Raw genomic sequence first — 23,002 nt, 5'->3', positions numbered from 1 at the left:
TTACAATATATTGAATTCCTGTGCCTACTGGCCTTGCAGAGATGCCTTCTAAGGGCAACTCTCATGGAAGAGATCAGGTACAAAATCTACTGCCGTCATTCTGGGCAAAATTGCATTTAAGAGTTAGCTGAAGACAACATGACTCTTCAAATTGTTTGTTTAGTGCGACCAACAGTCCAAAACCCAAAGATATTCAGCTTTTAACGACATTAAAAAAAGCACTCCTGACATTTGGGGAACAGGGACCAGCACATGTTTGACATTTTGGTTTGATAAATAACTTAAAAGGTTACCCAATAATCAAATTTGCTATCGATCAGTTGGTTAATTAAATGTTTCATTACTTTTATTTTATTTATTTGAGACTCCTTGGACTCAGCTCTCTGGAACATGATTACAGGAAGACACTGAGTTATAATCTCAGAAATCAAATGTTAATGAGCCTCATATTTTAACTCACTATTTACTCTAAATTTTCTCATTTTGTATTCATGGAAATTAGGCTTGTTTTGGTGATGACAACTAAGACATCATTAATCTGCATACTGTATTTAGAGTGCTTTTCCTTAAGAATCTAATGTGTCTATTTGTATCATGTGAGGCTGAACTGTTGATAAATTACTTCATCACAGTGTTTATAAAATCAAGGCTGCGGAGGACCAACCAGGAAACTGACGGACAGATGTTCACCATTTAAATGTCTGTCTGCAGACTCCCACACACAGCCTGTCTGTTGGAGTGATTGACTGTAGGTGCGTATACGCAAATGCTGTCAGGCTGACCATGTGTCTGCAGTCATCTAGTCATCTGCAGACAGGAGGGACAGACACACACTCACACTACACACACGGGCTAGCTGGCAGGCAGACAGACCACACGACAGATTAGGATGACAGACAGACAGATTAAGAAAAAAAAAACTGTGGAACATCACTTAGAGGAAAAAGATAGGTCTGGAATATCTGCTAGAAGATTTAAATCTCCGCTTACACAGACAGACAGAGGACCAGCATCGCGGTGATGTGAAGATACATGGTCGGGGATGGAGATGATAATCTTAATGGACTGGTCATCTGTCTGTGAGCCCCTGATTCGCACACACACACTAATAGAGGAGGGCTTATATATCTCGAAAGCTTTCCATTGCTCTTGAACTGAAATCAGCTTAAAGAGCAAGGGGGAGTTATTGGAAAGGAGTGTAAGGGCAGTAAAAATAGTGTCCTCTTAGATATCAGGATGTTCATACTGCGGCTGTATGGCTGAAAGAGACCGAGGCAGAATGTCCTCTGGGATTTTATCATGAGACTACACACAGAGATCAGGAATGAGACTTGCTATGGTATACTGCACAGAGATTGCTTATGGCTACTTTTGTGCGTGTGTGTGTGTATGTGTGATGCAGCCTCATGACAGATGTCATCTTAACTGGACTAATGGAAACCACTTCAGCCACTGCCTATAGCTACACACACACAGACACACACACACACACAAGCCCTTTGGCCATGTCTATAAACCCAGCCCACCTGAAGGCTAACATGAAGAGGCTCAATCCTTCATACACGTACTGTACATACACACATTCCTCACACACGCACAGCTTTGTTGTCACATTAACTCAACATGCAGACAAAAGCACCGCCTCAAGTTGTGTAAAAATAAAGAGTGTCTTTTTATGGACACTTTGTCTCCGGTCTTGAGCAAATTCTGATGCTGCCCGTCACTTTAAAGACACTGTCTTATCTTAATTTGTCTCGAGTGTCTCTTCAGGAGCTTTGAGCGTGACAGAAATAGCCCTGGCAAGGACACTAAAAAGGCACCTGCCCTTAAAAAGTCACACATCAGATGATCATCCCATTTAAATGCTCCTTTTAAAGATTATTTCTGGGAATTTTGCATCTTCATAGGTAGCTGACAGCAACAGATATTAAGACAAAGTAAAGAAAAATAAGCATGACAGGACATATTTGAGGCAGGAAAGCTGGGTTATACTTTAGCCAACTGAGTCACCAGAATTCCCCCAACACTCTTTGTGGTTTGGCACAACTCCAGTGTCATCAAACATTTGCTAAAAAGGAGAGACAATGGCAGGGTTTGGTTACAGTAAAAACTGATTTACGGTAAGGTTTCTGCCCCACGGCCCACGCTGGGTTCAGCTTTAGGATGAGCTCTCCCTCTTCGCAATAGTATGTTAACGTAGATATTTGATTGCTTCAAGTCGAGCAGTCGTTTGTTTTGTTTTTGGCTTATTTTGGGGACATTTTGGTCACTTAGATTTTGCTGTAGAGTGAGCGCTCTTGACTTGACTTGACTACTCTTTGGTACAGACAGCTGCGGACATGATGTCACATCAGGTAGAAGGAGAAACTTTCCCCCATAAGGCTCCGAAATTACATTATCTTCTCTCCTCTGCTTGGAAGTGGTGAATTTAGAGCTGACATATACTCAATACGACACAGTCTCTGGCTTTTGTTTCTATCTAGTGTCAGCAAAAAATGTTGTTGCACATTTCTGATCCGTCGTTAGCGCTGTTAGCTTGTTTACAAAATTACATGAGCTTCTTGAAAAGTTGATTCTGTTACAACTTTTAGGCACAGGCCAATACATTTTTTTCTTCATCTTCTGATGCCCCCACTGCTTCAGTAGACACACTACCCACGTTCAAATGAATGAAAGGACTGGGGTTTTTGCTGCAACGCCTCATTTGGTGTGGATACAGCCTTTGAAGTTAAGAGGAAAGTCAGCTAAGACTGAAACAACAAAAAAGTTTTGACCATATAATGTATATCATAATAAAGCTGAGACAGACAGCTTGGATGTTTCCAAATATTTCCTTATTGAACGAAGCTCAGTGGGATTTAAATTGTGGAGGGAAATTGAAAACTTGACTTGATATGCAGAAAGTTAACAAACTATCAAAGCAGATGAGATAGGATCTCCATCCTTCTCTGGAGTGGTGAATTATTCACAATAAAGAAAGAAAATTAAGTTTGATTTTCTTACCAATAAAACAGAAATGAATGGAGATATGAAGTTGATCTATAGCCAATTAACCAAGTTTCCTGCAAATTACTGTAAGATAGACTAATTCAGAACCTATCCTTCAAAACGCTACACCTTTATTAATTCTACCTCATCTTTAAACTATTAAGTAAGAGCTCACAGAGCGATAAGAGTAGTTACAAACACCTCCTGTCTCAGGGACTGAGTCGAGTGTAATCTGCTGAGATTAGTGAGAGCAGATGTAGAACCTGCCAAAACCATTTTCAAGAACCTGTCCTGCGTAATATGAACTGACAGTATTTCTGCCTCGCTGGGCTTTCATTAGGTCTCTATTATTTTTGCGTTAAATAATTTGTGTTTTGGAGCATGGCACTCCAAATCTCATGTTTGACTCCCGCACACAAAACTGTAAGAAAAGAAATCAAACCTTCTTTTTTTCAGTTTTAAAGGATTAACTAGAATATGACCTTCGCTGTGGATTTGTATTGCCTTTGATTTTTTGTAAATAAAGACATAAACATCGCATTTGCTTTGATTTTGTCACAGCAAAGCCTTGTGGGATACCAAACTCCACAGACACACAGCGATCTTTCTGTATGTCTCCGCAATGTGTCTGCGGTGTATTTTACTAACCTGTCACTTTCACAACAAAAAGCAACTCCCTCATTAACAACCGTCCGCTGTGAGTGTTTGTGTGTGAAAGAGAGGAAAAGAGAGGGAGGAGGGAAGATAGAGGATACGTGTGAGACAGAGGAAGAGGATGGGTGGTTGCTTAAGTGGACAGTTAGAATAAGAAGAGGAGGTGTGGTCGGCCATTGCAGGAACAAAGTGACTCGGAGCTCCTTTATTAAAGATCAGGCTCGGCTAAATAAACAGCACCTGGAAACTTCAAACCTCCCGACAGCTGTCTAACTACACAGCGACAGACAAGCACAGTAGGGGAGACACGCAGACAAATGGCATGTAGATTAACTGACAAACAGGTTGGCAGAGTCACAAACACAGACAACAGCAAAACCAGTACAGGAGCACATCAAATGTTGCATCAATTAAAATCAAGTTTGTCATTGTATAAATAATTTCCAAAGAGCAAACAGCTGTAGACAAAGTTCTATGAAGCAGTCAAACTAGTTCGACTTCGAATTATTTTTTTCCAGCGAGAATCAAATAGTTCATAGAGTCAAAATATCACTGCACTCTACACTTTAATACTGGCTTAATAAGGTGTAAGTAATATTCCAAAAGACGCTGTGCTGGTGTGTAAAGATTGCTGATCTGTGCAACTATAAATGAGCATTAACTCCAAATGAGATGGTTAGTAAAGACAGATGGAGGATGGGATGACTGTGGATGAGAAAACTAACAATTCAACCACGACTACGGATGCCTACACACTGGAACACTGAGCAATAGTTAAGGTGAAGGCTGTGGGCTAACGATGACAACACTACGAACTATGACAAAGACAGTGATGATGACTATGACAGATGAAGCCCAGCTCTTGGCTGGCCACTGGTAACTCACCCTTCTCAGCGCGCCCCATGTGAGCTGCATCCAACAGAAGCAAAGCAGAGAATAATAACAGAGAGTTAGATTGGATGGCATGCACAAGTGTATAGGCAAGAAAAGGCAAGTGTATTTATATGGCACATTTCAGCAAGAGGCAATTCAAAGTGCTCTACATAAAACACCAAAAGCATCAAGAGAAGGTGCAAAAGGAACACATTATAAAATGACATTTATGTACAAGTAACTCTTGAACCACAAAGTATTATAGCCTAGCATTCTTTTCTTCAACGCTTCATCGTTTTTTTTAGTTTCCTACAGCCAAAGATAATGTCTTCAAATTTTGACCAACCAAAAGCCCAAGACCAAAAGACATTTATTGAATCTCACATAAGACACAGAGAAGAAGCAAATTTATTACAACTGTGAAGCTTGAATGAGAGAATGTTTGGCATCTTGCTTGAAAAATGATTTTCAATCAATGATTTTTGATCAAGAGACTAGTTTATCACCAAACAATCAGTGCCATAGGTGACGTTCACCTGAAAAATGGAACTACAGGTCATGGCTGTGGCTCTTTGTAAACAGAGATTCCACAATGAAGACGTTCATTGTGGACGTTCACGTTTCTTGAAGACGTTCACCTTTCATCCAAGAGGCGAAACGTCTTCAAGAAACTCAAGCAGGTCCAGTTGCCTACGATATAGCACTTAAGATTACTATGACCTGAATGACTGAGAATCTTCACCAAAGTATTTCCATGAGACAGTTTTTTAGCTTTTACAGCCATCTCTCATGTTCTTCCACACTCTGCGTTTAAAAGCCTGTGGTGGGCTGTTTCTTTCTAATAATTTAAGGCCATTTGACTGTCCCTGTGGTCTCTAATAGAAGAGTTACTGACATGTCTGTACACGCAAACCTGCAAAGCCAGACTTCCATCGAAGGCATGCAGCTTCAGAGGTGAGCGACCAGGCACTACGACAACTTTTAGAGCCTTTGCACTCGACGCGAAAGACACGATGGCATCATTTTTTGGTGCATGAACACTGAGCGGGGGACACCAAGGTGAACATAAACCAAGTTTTAACGATGGAGTAACATTTCCCCCCTATTCATTATCCAAATATTTTATACAGAACGTCTACGTCGCGGATTAACGGCGTAACATTCCTGCCTTGACTGGTCAGCTTGTGTTTTCTCCAACAAGTCTCCCAAGCTGATATAGACTGTTGATAGTGAAGACAACATTAAGAAAGTTGACCCTAAGACACAAAATCTATATTGTCGATATCTATGGCTGGATTCCCAAAAATCCCACGCATAGATTAGCCTTTACTGTACACATTCTGCTCAGCAGCAGCAACCAAATGATCCAACCGCTTCAGATATCATACAGGATAAAAGCAAACACATAGCAATGAAAACATAACTTCCTGTTTGACATAAAGTAGTGAGAATAATCTGCTGACTTGCACATGTTCCCTAACACAAACTTCAGCCTTTAGCCAACAGCTGCCCAACCTCAACCTTTACCCTCTGCTTCACCTCATAGTTACCCTAAAAATAATCATTTTCCCAAGACTGTCATCACCTGCCGCCACTTCTCTCAATCTGTCCCTCCCTCAGACACACACAACCAGCCACGTCTCCATTATATATATATCATTATCACCACACACTAGACTACACAACTAGTACTGAGGCTGCTCACATCTGTGTGAGTGTGTGTGTGAGGCAAAGAGAGCGAGTGTGTGTATGCACTGTAATGTAATTAATCAGCTGAGAGTGTTGATTACTTAATCTGTCATTAGCCAGCCATGTGTGTAAGTGCGTATATGAGTGTGTACGTGAGGCGGCAGGGTGTTTCTAGGCCCCCTTGTACCGACAGCTGTGACCAGAGCCAAACAGGGCAGAGCAGAGATTGATGATACTGGACTAATACCATCATTCATCAGGGATGTGATATTTCAGGGATTGGGATTTGTTCTGGATGTGCTGCCTCCCTTCATTTCCAATGGGATTTCGGCACTTTCTTGGTTTCCTGCTTCCTGCCCGCTGGTGATTTACACCCATCATGTACCTGTATCTAAAGGCTGACCATAACATTTGGTGCATTTCTGCCTGTTTTTGTGTAAATTTTCAATGTGGTCATAAAGTGCCTTGTTCTTAAAGTGTCTGCTGTGTATCAGCCTGAAGGTGAAGAAGCTGTGATATCAAAGACGAGAAGACGCCATACAGGGTGATGGAAACAGCTTTTTCGAATACACCTTGATGTTGCAGCACCTGCTTGTTCCACTTAAGACAAAGCATCCATGTCATGCTGCTATTCACTGTTAAACGCCTCTTCTACATCAGAAAGCCCAAAAAATACAGAATTAAAACACACATGACCACAACGTTCACCCCTCTCTGTCACCGTAGCAGCTGCTAAACGGTACAGGCTACACGTGCATCAAGAGTCATTTGATCATTAAAAATAAATGCTATTAGAGTGACAACAATTTGTTGAGTAACCAAGTAGTCGGTCAGCAGGAATTTAATTTGCAACTATTTTAACGTTTAATTTCAGGTCTTTTTTTAAGCAACAACTCCAAACAATCTCTGGTTTCAGCTACTTCAGTGTGATGACTTGCTATTTTTTCTGTTTAATATCACTTTTAAATAAATCATTTTGGGTTTTGGGCTGTTTGTTGGACAAAACAACAATGTCAAGATGTCACCTTGGGGTTTGGGAACTTGTGATTGACTTTTTTCACCATTTTTTCAGGGGTTTGTAGAATATGGATGCAACTTATGATTATTTCCATTATCGAGTAATGTGCTGATTATATTCTAAAGTAATCATTTAATGTATAAAATGGCAAAAAATGTGAGAAAGAAAATGTCCATCACAATTTCTCTGTGCCCAACATGACATCTGAAAATTGCTTCTTTTGTTGGACATGTAAAGCAGAGAAAAACAGCAATCATTGCATCAGCGGAGAAAATAAATGTTTGGCATTTTAGAGCTTAAGAAAATAGAAAATCACCAGCAGGTAAACAATGATGACAACAACTGTTAGCAGCAGCTCTAAATTCTATCAGCAACAGTGGGCACTGAGAGAGAGATAGAGGGTGGAAATGAGCACGGATTCATTTTAGATTTTGCTACAATCAATAAAATTTGCTTGAAACTTGAAACATTTTAAGGGCGCCCTCGTGTACAGTTTCAGGACAACATGATGTACAGTATGAAAACCTGAATCACAACCTGTGTCAGTCATGTCATGTTCTCACTCTCCCTCATTCTTAACTCTCTGACAACAGCGAGAGGCCAAAAGGTTGCGCTGTCGCTGTGTGTGTCTAATCCATTTTTCAACACAAACCCTCAGATTCATTCACACACACACATGCACACAACCTAATGAGGGATTAGCTAATGAATTCTCTCAACAGATTAATTACATTTTACACACACGCTTGTGTGCGCGCAGACTTCATCCCCAAACGACTGAAGATACGAGCCAGTGCGTTCAAAGAGAGTTTTTTTTCCTTTAAAAAAATCTATCACTAAATTGAAATCTGCAGAAACAGATTGGCTCCGGGCAAAGTGGCGTTTGATTTGAAGAGAAGACATTAAGATGGATCTGAAGGACGGCAGACTGAAGCATCACTTTTGACGAGAAAATAAATAAAACAGCCTTTGATTTGGTGCCATTTTACATGGCACGAGTAGAATGAGGAGGCAGTTTCACATGAATCTAAATGAGAGGCAAACATTTCACATGCTCATCTTTGTACCACTGTACTCTGCAGGGCTTAAAAGCATCGGCCTCCCTCTTTCTCTTTAAGTGACAGCAACACACACGAGTTGACGCACACATTTGCTCAACACACACACACACAGGACATGACAGAGACACACAGACACTCGCGCACACACACGCTCCCTCCTGCCGTTTTCACAGTCTCTTGAGTGGAGGAGATGCCCACGGCCAAAAACCAATGGTTGCATTTCTTGTTTTTTTTCCCCCTCCTCCTCCTCTCCTCTTCACTATCACTCCCTTTCTCCCTTTCTGGGGGAAAACACACAATTTTATTTCATCTTCCAAATGGAGCTGAAAAGTAATTATAATTAAACCAACTTGGTTCTAATGTTCAAAATACTAAAATAATTTACAATTATAATTAAACCAGCTCAGATGTGGCGCTCAGTAGCAGCGGCAGTCTTCTAATTCGTCTGGAGACACTAATGGAAAACAATTATTTCACTTCATTAAGATTAAAGACGCCTGGAATCTGTGTCACAGCTCGATCAGAGAGGAGACAGATTTAGAAAGTTGTCAAATTAACATAAACTCAGTTACACTCGTTCACATTTATTACAGTGACTTTGAAAGCGATAGGCCACAACAAAACAGCACGATAAGGAGAGAAAAGGGAGAGAGTGATTTATATAAACGCCATAATTTATAGTTTGACTTTCTAAATGGGGAAACAAGAAGATAAAGAGGGAAATGGGACAGATTTAGAGAAAAATCATCTTAACACAAACTCAAAGTGACTTTGGTAAAACGTGTCGGACAGTCTTTAAATCCTTGCCACTGTCTTTTCCCGTCCTTGTCTGCGGTTTCAGAGTGAAACGGCTGCTGATGCTGCACCCCGACGCACATCTCTCCTGTGATTCTCTCTGATTCCCCTCATTATTGACTTCTGGTCTGCCTATTAACCCTATCAGCCTCATCTGTTTAACATTTCACTGGAGTGGTCAAACAAAAGTGCTGTCAGTGATGGAAACGACTGTGCTGATCTGTAAAATCAAGCGTGCCCTGCGCTCTCTTTGCAGCAAATGCAAGTCCTTGTTTTGATGGTGCGGTAAATGACAACTTGTCCTCTTAGGATTCAGAAAAGGGCATGGCAATTACGCATTTATCCCCAGAAACTGGCTCCTTTCGTTGCCTCTTAACAATCATTTTCCTTGTATCTGATTTGCTAAAATTACTGTTAATGTGGCTCCCATTTATCTATCAATATGTACTTTTTTTACTCTGCAACACAACCAACTGTTAGTTCTCCTTTTCAACCCCCTTTTCCACACTAATGATAGCCCACTTCCCGCTCTGTGCAAAGCACCATCTACTCACTAGTATTTACTTGCAAATTAACAGCACTCAAATTCCCAAAGAGGCCTCAAAGAAATTCCACACATTTGTTACCCAGAGAGCCAAATGGCCACAAGGGAGGGGAAGAGGGGGGTCGTTGTGCGGTATAGGACTGGGGAGAGAGAGGGCAATAAAACATTCACAGATGAAGTGGTAATTTCTATGCAAATCATTAACAAGCCAAAGCGAATATTGAGGCAGAAAACGAGCTTTTTAAACTATTTCTGGTGATTTCCAGCACTTTAATGGAGCGTGAAGTGTCCTTTATTGCAGCCTTATATGGTCTTAGTATGATTTTGGAGGTCAGCTTTCTAACAGCTGTGTGACACTCTCTCTTTCTGTGTGTGTGTGTTGGAGTAAAGAGACGAACAACTGCTGAATGCGGAAATAAAACGCGCAGCAGCCACGCATGCAGACAGACACAGGTACAGAGAGTTTGCCTGCGCGGACACCGAGAGCTACAGAGGCTGCACGACAGAGCTACATGAGAGCTCCCGTCTCCAGTTCGTATAGGGGGACTTCTGTAATTGCATCGTCCCGGACGGAGCGCATCAAGCAGCACTGTTGCAGCTCTTTGCCTTCTCGGTGTGCAGACGTGTTTGTGCAGAATAGACGGACGAAAGCGGAGCAGATAGGCACACTTTGCGATCCAGGAGAGAGGCTTTCCATGTATCCTCAGAAATATAAAGTGGAGTTTAATCTCACGGTCGTTTCGTTTACTTAACAGTGCTCATGCACACGGTTACAACTATTTTGAGTCTCCAATAAAATCATATCTAACATCATAAAACCTCCACAGTTTGAAATAAGATGACACCGGGGAACCCACAGGAAAAAAGTAACTGATCCTCCTCATCTTTTTCCTCCCCTTAAGTTAAATCACACGGTGCACGAACAAAATCCATTTCATCAAACAGGGCATCGGCGTAAAGAGGCTATATTCCCAACCATTAGGTTTTATGGCATGCAGCGCGAATAAAGTTGGAGCAGGAGAGGATCATTTGCTTTGCAAGGAGCGAGAAAAGCTCACGGGGCTTGCGAACCGAACATTGCATTGCACAAAAAACAGTCCTCTTTAATAAACACTGCAGAGATGACACCTTATAACAACATGCATCACTGCGAGGATGCACTAAAGTAGAATAGGAGTCAATCACTGGATGGAAACACCATAAAGTCAAAGATAATGCAATAATTACGCATAATATAAGTGATCACTGTGGGACAAGGTGCAGATTTAGTTATAAGTGTGTGATCTATGTGTGTATGCAACTTTTTCTCCATGCATGCGCTGCTCGCGAGGCTGCACGGCTGCAAGGTGGACGATGTTCCCGCACACTGTACGAGCTCCACTCTGCCTCTGATACATGCTGTTAACCGGTAACCCCGTGCAAAAGCTGCAAATGTTGCCCACTGTAGCTTGAAGTGGATTTTTGGTCTTTAAATCAGACTATATTTTTGACACAGACCGTCCGGGGAGCCCAAACAGACATACCGCAACTTTAAAATAGAGTTCACAATCCAACTATTAGTCAGTATTACTCACTGCTGCAATAAGTCCGACCTACTTGGCAAACATACAGACAACACACAGGGTTTTAAATGCGACTTAAATACAATGTAAGAAACATTTTAACATTTCAACAGTGACCAAAAAGCATCTCCACTCCACTAAACCTGCGTGTCTCACATCAGAAGCTGCTGGAAAACAACCACAAAGCGATAAAACAGGCACGACGGAACATTCCCAACACGGAGGCTAACTTTTCTCCCACACCTAAGCCTAAACACACACCTGTCTGTGATTCATACGCTTACACACACGAGGGAAACATTAAAAAAGAAAATTATAGTCCAGTTTTTAAACAGGAAACACTTTGGAGAGGTTATTTAGGCTGTGTTGGTGCTTACCTGTCGGTATCTGTCCGGAGACGTTACCAACCGCCGACAACAGGAGTCCCAGGAATACAGAGAAAAGTGTATCCATGTTTCAAAGCGTGGCCGTGCCGTGAGTCTGTAACAGTTTTCCCCCACGCGAAAAGTTTCCTCTCCGTCTTCTGTCTTCTCTCTGCGTGTCTGAGTTCAGCGGGTTTCGGTTATTATTCCTCCTGTTGTTGTGGACTCAGCCGCCCCATTCTCTCCTTTCTCCGGGTTCTTCTTCTCTTCTCTTTTCGCTTCCTACGGGCTCTCGCGGACACTACACTTTGTTTCACGCGGAGCGAGTGAGGGAGCGCGAGCGAGAGGGAGAGAAGCGGAGAGGGAGGGAGCGCGAGCGCAGCAGGCAGAGAGAGTGCGTGACGTCACGAGGCAGGAGTTGATTGAAAAACACACAAATTAAAACAAACGATGTAACAAAACTTGTATTTCTTTTTGTATGTTCTTATTTATTTTCCCCAAGTCATTGTTACACACTGACATTGACTTTTACTTTAAATACTGAACTTTTCAATAAAGCAATAAAGCTTATTAAAGTGAATAGAATACTGTCCTTCTTTTGAATTTTGAAAACTATTTGCTTTCATTTTTGTCACCATTACATTACAAGCTCGGTCATTTTCATCAAGACTGTGGGGCCACTGGCTCCCCAGCTTGTTTGTGGCTGCAGTTTATTGAATTTTGTCTTTTCTATATGAACTTGCACAAGCCACTTACTCATCATGGAGACTTTATGTTCTGGGTTAAATATAACATTCTTATCATGGAGACTTTATGTTCTGGGTTAAATATAACATTCTTGGCCACGTCTTTTGTCACATGATGTCTGTAATCATGCACATACATTGGCAGTGAGGCACAGGATATAAATTTGGAAGAAAACTTGCTGCAGATACAAAATCCAGCTGCTCCATACATCCATTATGTGTAGCCTACAGGCTTGATGGCCAAACTCCAGTGTCTCATCATCTCCAGTTGGTCTCAGATATCATGCTTGTTTGAGTTGCTTTCTGTGTGATGCAAACCAACCAAATGTGCAAACTCATAGTAGGTTTACTGTACATGCCTTTGTGTGGCTTACATGTGTTCGAGTGTGGTTTCATTTTGGGAAGAGTTGTTGTAAGCATACATAAGCTGAGTTTAGTTCTTCAGGAAAATCACTGAAGCTGCACAAGATGTGATTTTTATGTCACACAGGCGGTCAAGCTGACAAAGCAAGATGGTATTTCTTACAAAATGTTTTTCAAAAAATTCTTGAAACCATCTTTAAAGGTCCAGTATGGGGGATTGGACAAAAGTAGTATAATAAATATATGTTTTCTTGAGTGCATCATCAGCAAGAGGGTTCCTGGTTCAAACCCAGGGTGGGGGAGCCCTTCTGGAGTTTGCATGTTCTCCCTGTGTCAGCGTGGGTTTGAACCAGGTACTCCGGCTTCCTCCCACAGTCCAAAGACATGCAGGTTAATTGATGACTCTAAATTGTCCGTAGGTGTGAATGTGAGTGTGAATGGTTGTCTGTCTCTATATGTCAGCCCTGTGATAGTCTGGTGATCTGTCCGGGGTGAACCCTGCCTCTTGCCCAGTGTCAGCTGGGATAGGCTCCAGCCACCATGTGACCCCCAAGAGGATAAGTGGTTACAGAAAATGAATGAATGATATATACATATATATATATATATATATATATATATACTGTATTTATGATATTGTATTTTTGTACATAGATGATTGTCTGTTTTTATGTGCTACACTATGGACCTTTCTCTGTATCCTTTATAAAGTCATTATTTTTATTATTAAACTGTTAAACTATGAATCTCTTATTTTCATTTATACTTAGCGGTGTAATGTATTTCCATTCTATGCTGCTTTATGCTTCTACTCCAGTAGCTATATTACACATTTTACAGATCACTACGTTTGGTACTTTTTATTACATTTATCTGACAGGTATAGCTGCTTTTCAGATTTGAGATATCTTACATAAATGACATTATCATCTCCTAAAATTTGATGTTTGTCAGGATGTAGGCATTTATTTATTTATTTTAATACTAGCCTATTTTATTACTATGTATTGCTTATTTTTATGTATATGACAAAGGTCCTTGAGTGCACCTGAATTGTGTTGTATATTTGTACAATGACAATTAAAAAAATCTGATTCTGAATCTAAAAAGTGATGATATGTCATAATTGTATTCCTGATTCATTTACACTGCCACCAAGTGACCAACAAAAAAATCCAATGGCTGCAGATTGAAGTACATTCATGTGAATAAACAGGGGCAGCTCTGTTCCCCTCATCCTTATCCCAGCAGTTGGGCCGCTGACAACAGTACTGACACAAATATTTATAATTCCAGGCACAATCCAGGACCCCTCTCCAGGCCCCCTAAACAATTCAGGCACCCCCAGCCCCAAAAGCTGGTCTGCTAATGCACCATAGTGTTAAATAGTATGGAGGCCCTGGGAGGCAAATCAGAGAAAAGAAAATTCTGATCTGGTCGAAATAGTTTTCTATGAGAAGGTGCTTTGAATCTTTTTAAGTTCCTTTTATTTTCATTTGTAAAACATGACTGTTTTACAGGGTTTTACAGCCCCGTGAGCTGTTTTGACAGTAGTGTTTCATAACCTGCTAGCACACAATATGCTTTTATCCTGGGTTCAAATGGGGTCGTGTTTACTGAGTTCACAAGAAGAGTCAAAATGAACACCCCCCTGTTATGGTATTCACAACCTCATTAGTGAACATTTTCTGAGAAGTCCTCGTTAACAAGTTCATGTTGACAACATCCCATGTCGGAAACACAAGCTCACGAGGTCCATTGGAACGCAGCATTAGTCCTATATAGGACATGTGGTAGTGGTGTGCATCGGCCTCTTGTGGCCAAAATGAGTAATACAACAACAAACACTTAACAAAAAATGATTCTGACAAAAAAAGTCCCTTGCCAAAACTTTTTAAAAGCTGTTTTCACAGATGAAAAAAACATACGTTAAGAAAACGATCCTTGCAAAACTGTATTCCCCCACCCGATTCAATGGTTAAAAAAAATAAATAAATCCAGGAGAGGCACTAAAAGAAACAGAAACACTAATTAAAAGGCTGTCTTTTATCATATGACTGTTACAGGGTCGATTCAACAGCAGTAACAGAGTCAAATGTACATTTCTAATATTAAATATTATAATTACCTGAAATTTTGTTTCAGTTGTGTTCACCTGACACTCTCAGGCCTCCATAGTCAATATGTGGAATGTTTGATACTCAGTTTCTGTACCCCCATGTTCACCTTTGGAGGCACCCCACCTATAAAGGGGTGTCTCCCGCCTTACCTCTCCCCTTTTGCTGTTGTAGTCCATGGTAGAGCTAAGCAACATTGCTCTTGTAGTAATTTCCCTGTTTTAGTGCTTTTAAAGTGTTTATAAGTTCATTTTTCAGCCTAAACTCATTGTATAATACGCTAACATATTCCTGTGTCACTTAATTTGTGTTGGGGCTCAAGTTTATATGATTGTAATCACAGAGGATCTTGTTTTTGCCACTCGCTGTCAGGTATGTTTTCTGTGTTTTATAGTTCTGAATAGAACACAACATGGCCGCCCTTCTGTTGTTGTGCTCCATGGAAGAGGGGCTCAGGCTACATCATGTTTATGTTAATGTCATTAAATCAAACACATATACAGAACATAGCGATTGAACGGACATAAAAAGTTCAGTAAGATAAAAATCACACTCTTTAAAAGACGAAAACCAGAGCACTGGGGCTTGGATTGTCAGCGTCATCAAGATGTACGGCCTTGAGGTACTTCTTTTTGATTTAAAGGAGACCTTGTGGACAGTTGGTGGACTGTGAATATAACTGTGTTTTTTGTGTGCTAAGAACCTTTCTGTCAAGAGGCGATTTAAATGACTGCAGCACTTGGTTGAAGGATGACCTTTATATCTCTGGTTTCATACTATTAAATGCAATCACCAGAAAATGAATGCATTTAGCACATTTTATAGCTCAGTTTCTGGACATACAGTTAGCTTAACTTGTGCGTTATACAGCAGCTAATGTGCTCCTGTTGCATCAGTTTCTGTATCTCCCTGGTGGAATTAAAAAACAAATCATTTGCCCACATTTCACCGATCTGCACACAGTGGTGACAGCCGTGCATGTCAAAGTGAGACAGGATGACATCATGACAGGCGCCTGCCAAAAAAGACAAAATAGATGTTTTGATTTGGTACACAGCCGAGCTAAAAATATGTGGTGTGGTGATGGAAATGTAGGAGCGGGGAACCGCCGTGTATCCTCTTAGTGTGTTTTGTCTCTCTTAGCGCAACCTCTCCCACATAAAAGGTGTGAACAATCTCTTCTCCCGAGTTTCCGGCTGTCACAGACGAGAATATTGACACAGGCAAACTTTGGTCTCTGCATTGCTGGGTTGTTGGTGGTAATTATGGACGCTTTCTGACTGTCCAAACAGTAAATGTGAGTGTGCGGGCTGAAATTTCAAGTGTCCTTCAAATAAACCTGAGTGTCCTGTCACCAAATATCACGCTGATGCTACTATCCTGCTTTAAAAATGTGAATTTGCGAGTGTTACTGGTACCCTGTCATTATAGACAGCATCCTCACTGATGTGTCTGCTGAAGTTGCAGGTTCCAGGTTGTTATTTGCAGTTATTTTCTCGTGCACGCCGCCTTCGCACCGTGCTTTTGAATGCATAGGTGCAGACAGCTTTTACATTTGCAAGTTTGTGTACAGTGGGCTGAAATAATCTGAGCACACCTGTACTTTCAACTCAGAAATGATTGTATATGGGTATATACAGTGGATACAACTCTATTCGCAGTCATGGAAACTTTTTCTTGATGTCAGATCTTGTGTTCAGTGCAACATATCGCAGACATGTGTTGAAGTGGATTTTGTTACTTAGATAACATTGTCTCTGCTTTCTGTATTTCTTTTCAGAAGCCTTTGTACCAAACATTGTCTTTCACAGTGTGAATTCTGCTCTGCAATGATTTGAGGATGTTTGTATCTCCCCCACCATTGTTTTTTATCCTTCACATCGAACAAAACTATCATGTTGCAACACTTATCCGGCTTTAGGTGGCGAGAAAAACATGGCAGGTAGTCATTGCTGTGTAATAACAGATCTGGGAGACAGAAAGTTAGTATACACAGAGAGAAATCCCTGTGCTGGAAATGGACAGCAAGCATAAATAGATCTTTTATTTGAAGCCAGGGAAAGACCCCGCTCGACCCTGATGCAGGTACATTGTCCCTGTACAGGCAATTTCCAGCAATCTAACCTGTCACAGCACTCACTGGAGCTCACCAGTAGCTCAATGCAATTTTGAGACTAAATGTACCGTCCAGTGTCTGGTCTGTGATGGATTGCAGAGGAGGCTACTGTGTTTTCAGACCAACCCTATCACCAGACAGGAACGTAAATACTGGACCATTTTGCAAAACCCCAGATTACGTGAAGTGATGTTTTTTCTTTAAAGGCAATGTCAGCCTTTCAGTTGGTTCATCCCTCTGCTCCAGACGAGGGATGGGTGTCGAGAACTGGTACTAAATTGGTACTGGCTCCTAACTGTTCAGTGCTGAAATATCAACAAGCTCCTGGACAAGCTGTGTTGCTATCGGTATTTATTAATTCTAACTTAACTGGAATTTTCAAATACCTATCCATCCCCCAATAATGACGAACCTGTTGGTGGTGTTACTGTGTTCACATTCTGTGTTGTCCTGTAGGAAGTAACAGAATACAAGGAGCTAATTTATGTATGTAAAATACAAAATATGAGTAACTGTATTCCATTACAGTTACAGTTGGAATAGGTGGTATTCTGCATACAGGCAGAGGCTTTATTTTATTTGTTCAATACCATGTCCTAACTGAATGTATCTGTCATGATCCTGGTTTTGTGTATATTGACTCCGAAGTAGGGATGCACCGATCCGAAATCTATATCAAATATCAGCCCTGATATCATCAAAATAGATGGATCGGGTATCGGAAAGTGCAACCTATACCTGAGGCAATCCTTTCCCTTTAAATGTATTGCAACGCGAGCTACGTCATACGTCATGGAGCGAAGGAGAGAATCTGCTGTGTGGAGGTATTTCACACCATTTCAGCTGCTGTTGCACAATTGTTTGTCATTGCATTAATCTGTTTCATCTTGTTTCATTTTATCTTCAGAAAGAACTGTGTAGCCATCAATGCCTGATGCCTCTAGTCTTTTCTGTTCTACATGTAAAGGTATAAAGCTTTTTAGGTCAACCATGGTATCGGATCGGTATTGGGTATCGGATGATACTCAAAGCCACAGCATCGGGATCAGTATCGAAACTGAAAAAGCTGGATCAGTACATCTCTACTCCGAAGTCGTTGAAATCCGGCGCTTGGGCAGTGACTTGCGGCGCGAGAAACCAACGAAAAAAGGCGTCCTTTAATGTCTGCATGATAAGCGGCCAGTTGGCCTGGCACAGTCAGGAGGTAACATGGCGGAACATGAACGAAAGTTAAGATGGTGAAAGTCTGAGTGGGGCAGGCAGGAGTGGTGGTGGATGGGACCAACAATCCACAACTTTGACCCGAGAGAGCGGTGTTCATGTCCCTTAAAATTCTAAAGCCAAACCCTGTTCTTTTTTCCCCAAACCAAACCACGAGTTTTTTGTTGTTGAAGGGTCAAAAAAGTCAGTTTGCGGACGTAGTGCGTTTATTTTAAAAGAGACTGTATGCAGACGTTAAATTTCCTGTGAAAACGGAAGTGTATCTTGAAAGAAGACGATGCATGTAACAGGCTGAAGTTGACACAGTGTCCCAGAACATCAACAACCAACGCACCCAGGGTACCTAACATGTCGTACTTGGATGTGGAAACCAAACGTCAGTATGTTACAAGGTCGGAGTGAGAATGTGTTGGTATATTCTGTTATCTGTTGTTTGAGTTCGTCCTTGTTTCATGTTATTTACTGATGTTTAGTCTGTTTCCTGTTTTATTTTGTAGATTCTTTTCCAAAGAGTCATGTTTGCTTTTACTTCCTGTTTTTGTGTGTTTTCCCTCCTGTTTTCTGTCACACTTGTCCTCTGCCAGTCTTGTTAGTCATTCCCTGTTCCCAGAGTCTTCTCGTCACACCTGTTCCGTATTAGTCTTGTTTGCTCCAACCCAGTGTTCCCCACCACACCCATGTTGTCACTCAATCCCAATTTCCACCTACTCCAACTGTGTCTTTGTTCTTGTGATTAGTTTTCTGTGTGTTTCCCTTTGATCCTTGTCAGTTCGTCTGAGTTCATGGTGTCATTTCTTTCCGGTCTCTCCTGTTCCATGTTGAATTCCCTCCGAGTTCTTCCCTGTGTTCACCGTGCTTCCCTGGTTTGTTTCAGTTTAGTTTGGGCTCTCCTTTGTTTTGGACCTTGAGTTACCTGCCTGTTTGGGATGTTTTCTATCAGCTTTATAAAAGCTTGCTTTTTGTTTGTAAGAATCTGAGAAGCTCAAGTTCTTCGGTATCGTTTAGCTTCTGGTAGTGAAGCAGCTTTACAGCACATCACCAACAGACATGAGGTTTTCAATCTTCTCCCAGCCGGCTTCAGCTTCTGATATACATGATAGAGAAATGGTGCTGCCAAGTGCTGTTCTAAAAGTGCCTGCCCTTTTCCAAACGGTTTCAATTGATGGCTACTTAGATGGTTCTGGTGCATGGGGTTAACCATGAGGTCTACATTTATGATTTTGATAGAAATGTCTCAGCAACTATTGGATGGATCATCATCAGGTAAAAATTTCAGTTTGTCCAATACTTTGGCTTAGGACCAAGTATCTGTAAAAATAATGACATTCCCATCAGCCTCAGCTGTAGTTTGTATTTAGTGCTAATTAGCAAATGTTGGCTGACTAAGCTAAAAGTATACCTGCTAAACATCGGCATTGCATAGGTTCTTGTTTTCTAACAGACACAGGCGATACCGCACATACTCTCCCCGTGTCTCTCTGACCACTGCCTGACTGACAGCTCTGTGACACTCCTGTTATTTCTTTCTCAACTGTTAAGGCAGGACAACTTCTTCCACTGTCTGTCAGTCTGTCATATGCTTTATCCAAAGATAGACACAGAGAAGCCAGGACTGACTTTGTCCTCTTTCTTCAGGTACTTTTAGAAAGCTGAATTTTACAATACATAGAAAATGGAAAAGTAAAATCCATCATGCTGTACCATACCTCGGGCTGTCCCCTCTGTTGTGGATAAGGCCTTGATTTGTCACATCGCTGTAATGCATGTGAAATGGTTTGGCCTCTGATGGCTGGAAATTTAAAGTTGACTTGACCTGAAACAGACTCACTTATCAAAATACACTGAATTTTTGATAAAGGATCATCTGAGATTTTACAGTAAATGTGGACACATTCAAGCCAGAAGAGTTTGGCTTTGAAGGAAAGCCCAGAGTGATATTGTCACTAATTCTGGCTGCTATAAAGGGACCAACAGAGGAAAGAAAAGAGGAGGACCACGCAGAACTCGAGGTCGTCTCTTTTGATTTCACAGGGTGAATAGAAACGGTGATTTGATTTTCTTTCTTTTTAAAGATGCGGTCCTCACTCTGTTGTGCTAAATATAAGGTCCTTCCAATTCAAAAAACTCTTTCAATATTTGAATCACCAGGCAAAAAACCCCAAATTGAATTAAACTGTTATAAAGAGAACTTGGTACTGGATGTTTCTAGGATTCTGCCCACAGGTATGACAACTACGTAGTTAATTTGTCAAAACAGAAGAAATTAAATCTGTATAAAGGGGGTTCAACAAATAATGAATGCCCTTGGCTAAAGCAAAAATCACAGCAGGACATAACACACTAATAAATAGCTAAATTAAATGGAGGTACAACTTAATGGTTGAATGGTGAAAAAATGTGAAAGCAACTAGATTAATACAATGACACTACATTTAAATAACTTGAAAAAAAAGTGGCACTAATGTTTTTTTTCCTATAAATTCATGATTATGTCATCTTAAAGGGACAGTTAACCCCAAAATCAAAAATAAAACATATTTCAACTTAACTGTAGTGCTTTTTATCAGTTTTGATTGCTTTGGTGTTTGTTGCCGAGTGTTGGAGATATACTCTCAATATCTACTCCTAGCTCACCTAGCACCACTGAGCTAGCTACCATTACAGCTCAGCTGAGGAGGACACCACTGATGTTTATATCTTGCACTGTCACAAACACAAGCCTCCCGTCCATGAGTAGATGCACGCTTCCTTCTGCACATTGATACAGTTGACAGGTGTAGTTTGGAAGAAAGAAACAGTTCTTACATGAAACTTCTCACAACAAGGTCTGTGGATTATGATGAGTAGGTCATGAATTCTGTAAAGAGACATTGCTGTTGAATTTTCAACTTTTCATGCTTATACCAAACTTCCCCAGCAGCTGTATCATGCAGTAAGTGTGCATCTACTCATGGACTAGCTTAAGGAGATTAGTTTATAGCTAGCAGGTGGTGCTGGTTCAGCTAGTATTACTGAGCCAGCTAACGTTAAAACCCAGCCTACACGACACCTACTACTACACCTGCCAACAGTATCACCTCACAAAAGGAAATGTGCATCTTCTTGTGCACAAGAGGCTTGTGCTTGTGATAGTGCAAGGTGAAAACCTTAATTCCATTGTCCTTGCCTGAGCTGTGATATTGGCTAACTCAGTGGTAATAGGTGAGCTAGCAGCAGATGCACACTTCCTTCTGCATGGTGATTCAGTTTATAGGTGTAGTTCAGTAGATAAAATAACAGTTTCTACATGAAACTGCTGGATCTGGATTATTGCGAGTAACCAGGTCATGATTTCTGGAAAGAAAAAATTCTGTTGAGTTTTCACAAGTGTATTTTTTTGGCACTTTGAGCACCACAAGCTGAGTGCCATCTAGTGCTGTTATATTCCAGGGAAGGCGGACATCTCTATGGCCGATATCTCCAACACTAAAGTTCACCCTAAAATGTTTGATTTTAGGGTGAACTGTCCCTTTAGAATGATAGTAATTTTGGTAAATGTGTTTGCCAGCAGTGGATTGTTTTCACATTTGACAGACTCGGAGCAGCAGCAATATTTATTTGGAGTTTCTGGCCTTGTAACAAATATGGTAGAATCGAAGTGCAGCACCAGACAAAAGGGAAGTTTGTAAGTCTTTTAATAGCCTCTAGCAAAACACAGAATCAGCAGGCAGGTGAAACAGAGAGTCAGTAGCTTGGTTTTGGAGCTTTCAGAGAAACAGGTTCAGTTCAGAACTTGTGGCATGGCACGCTGAAGCTGAGAGCAGATGATGATTCCCACCGTGAGGGAGTAGACGGGCAGCAATGTCAGACGAGCAGAGGGTCTGGCAACAGGTGGACACACGAGGACAACAAACACACCTGTTAGGAGCAGGTTGTAGGTCAGTCGAAACCGACAAGGGACCAGCAGTGACTTTGAGTGGATCCTACAGTGCACACACAAAGGAAGAGTATGTAGCCACATGGCGAAGTAATCCCCAACACAGGAAATCACAGGCAGCGGAGCAGATAAAGTCACAATGTAGAGCTGACTGGCAGCCTCTCCACACAGCCACGGGAAACAGGCAAATAGAAACTGGGAACATAGAAGCAGAGCTTTTGGTCGAGGACAAAAGGCTGAGTGGTTTACCAGGGAGCAGGTGAAGCAGGATAGTCAGAGGCAGGCGGTCATGGCAATGAGGAAGCAGTCTGGGAATAAATGCTGGAAAGTCTTGCATGGATATAACAAAGAACAATGAGGCTGGAGCATATATACTAGCAGAGTGTAATCAGGTGTAGGTGAACTGAGTTGCCTTGACGAGGTGGGCGTGGGGGACTGGCAGGGGCCGGTGGGAGTAGCAAAAAGGCAGGGTGAGTGGAATTTTACTGGGTGAGCTGAATGAACGACATGGATGGCAGACCAGGAATGCACTCTGAGATACTCGTAATGAATGTAAGTCCAATACTCACTCTCCTTTTCGCTCTGTTTTTTGTCTCCACCAACTCCTCAGGGAAATGTTTGGCTCTGTAGCTGCTGAATGCTCCATTATGTCCATCAGGTAGTCACTATCTGTGTCTGCCTGCTGTTTGGTGCTGAGCAGGTAGTGTACAATGAATTTATCAGAGCCTTTTTAGCTGAAAACAGATGCCTGCTGCCGCTGGAAATGAGGTTGATGAGAGAACCAAAACCAAAATACTAACAAAAGTTGTGGGCGAGAAAACCAAACCAATGAGCTGAACATTACACTAAGTCATTTGATCCCTTGTTGATTGATTTGTGCAGCTTTAAAGAAAGGTGGAGGATGTGTTTGCATGCACTGATGAGTTTGAATTACCAAAATAAATATGGTTCACTGAGGGCTGTAATTCACCTCAGGC

The 23,002-nt window shown here is 41.3% G+C and overlaps 1 protein-coding gene across 10 annotated transcripts in view; it reads right to left on the bottom strand.

Annotated features, from left to right (window-relative positions):
* Positions 1-11,872, bottom strand: part of ptprk (protein tyrosine phosphatase receptor type K) — a 161,086-nt gene extending 149,214 nt beyond the window's left edge. For 8 of the 10 annotated variants that reach the window (XM_050057564.1, XM_050057571.1, XM_050057565.1 and 5 more), the window contains exons 1-2: positions 11,562-11,872; positions 4,528-4,551 (exon numbers count right to left, since the gene is read on the bottom strand). In XM_050057564.1, coding sequence (XP_049913521.1) covers positions 4,528-4,551; positions 11,562-11,637 — 100 coding nt within the window. In that variant the 5' untranslated portion in view covers positions 11,638-11,872. The remainder of the gene's footprint in view (positions 1-4,527; positions 4,552-11,561) is intronic. The other 2 variants (XM_050057567.1, XM_050057570.1) reach the window with 1 other exon arrangement.
* Between the last annotated feature and the right edge of the window lie 11,130 nt (positions 11,873-23,002).

This window comes from Epinephelus moara, chromosome 12, assembly GCF_006386435.1.
Source record: "Epinephelus moara isolate mb chromosome 12, YSFRI_EMoa_1.0, whole genome shotgun sequence".
Classification (NCBI taxonomy): Eukaryota; Metazoa; Chordata; class Actinopteri; order Perciformes; family Serranidae; genus Epinephelus; species Epinephelus moara.
This window is presented reverse-complemented; position numbering and strand designations above follow the sequence as displayed.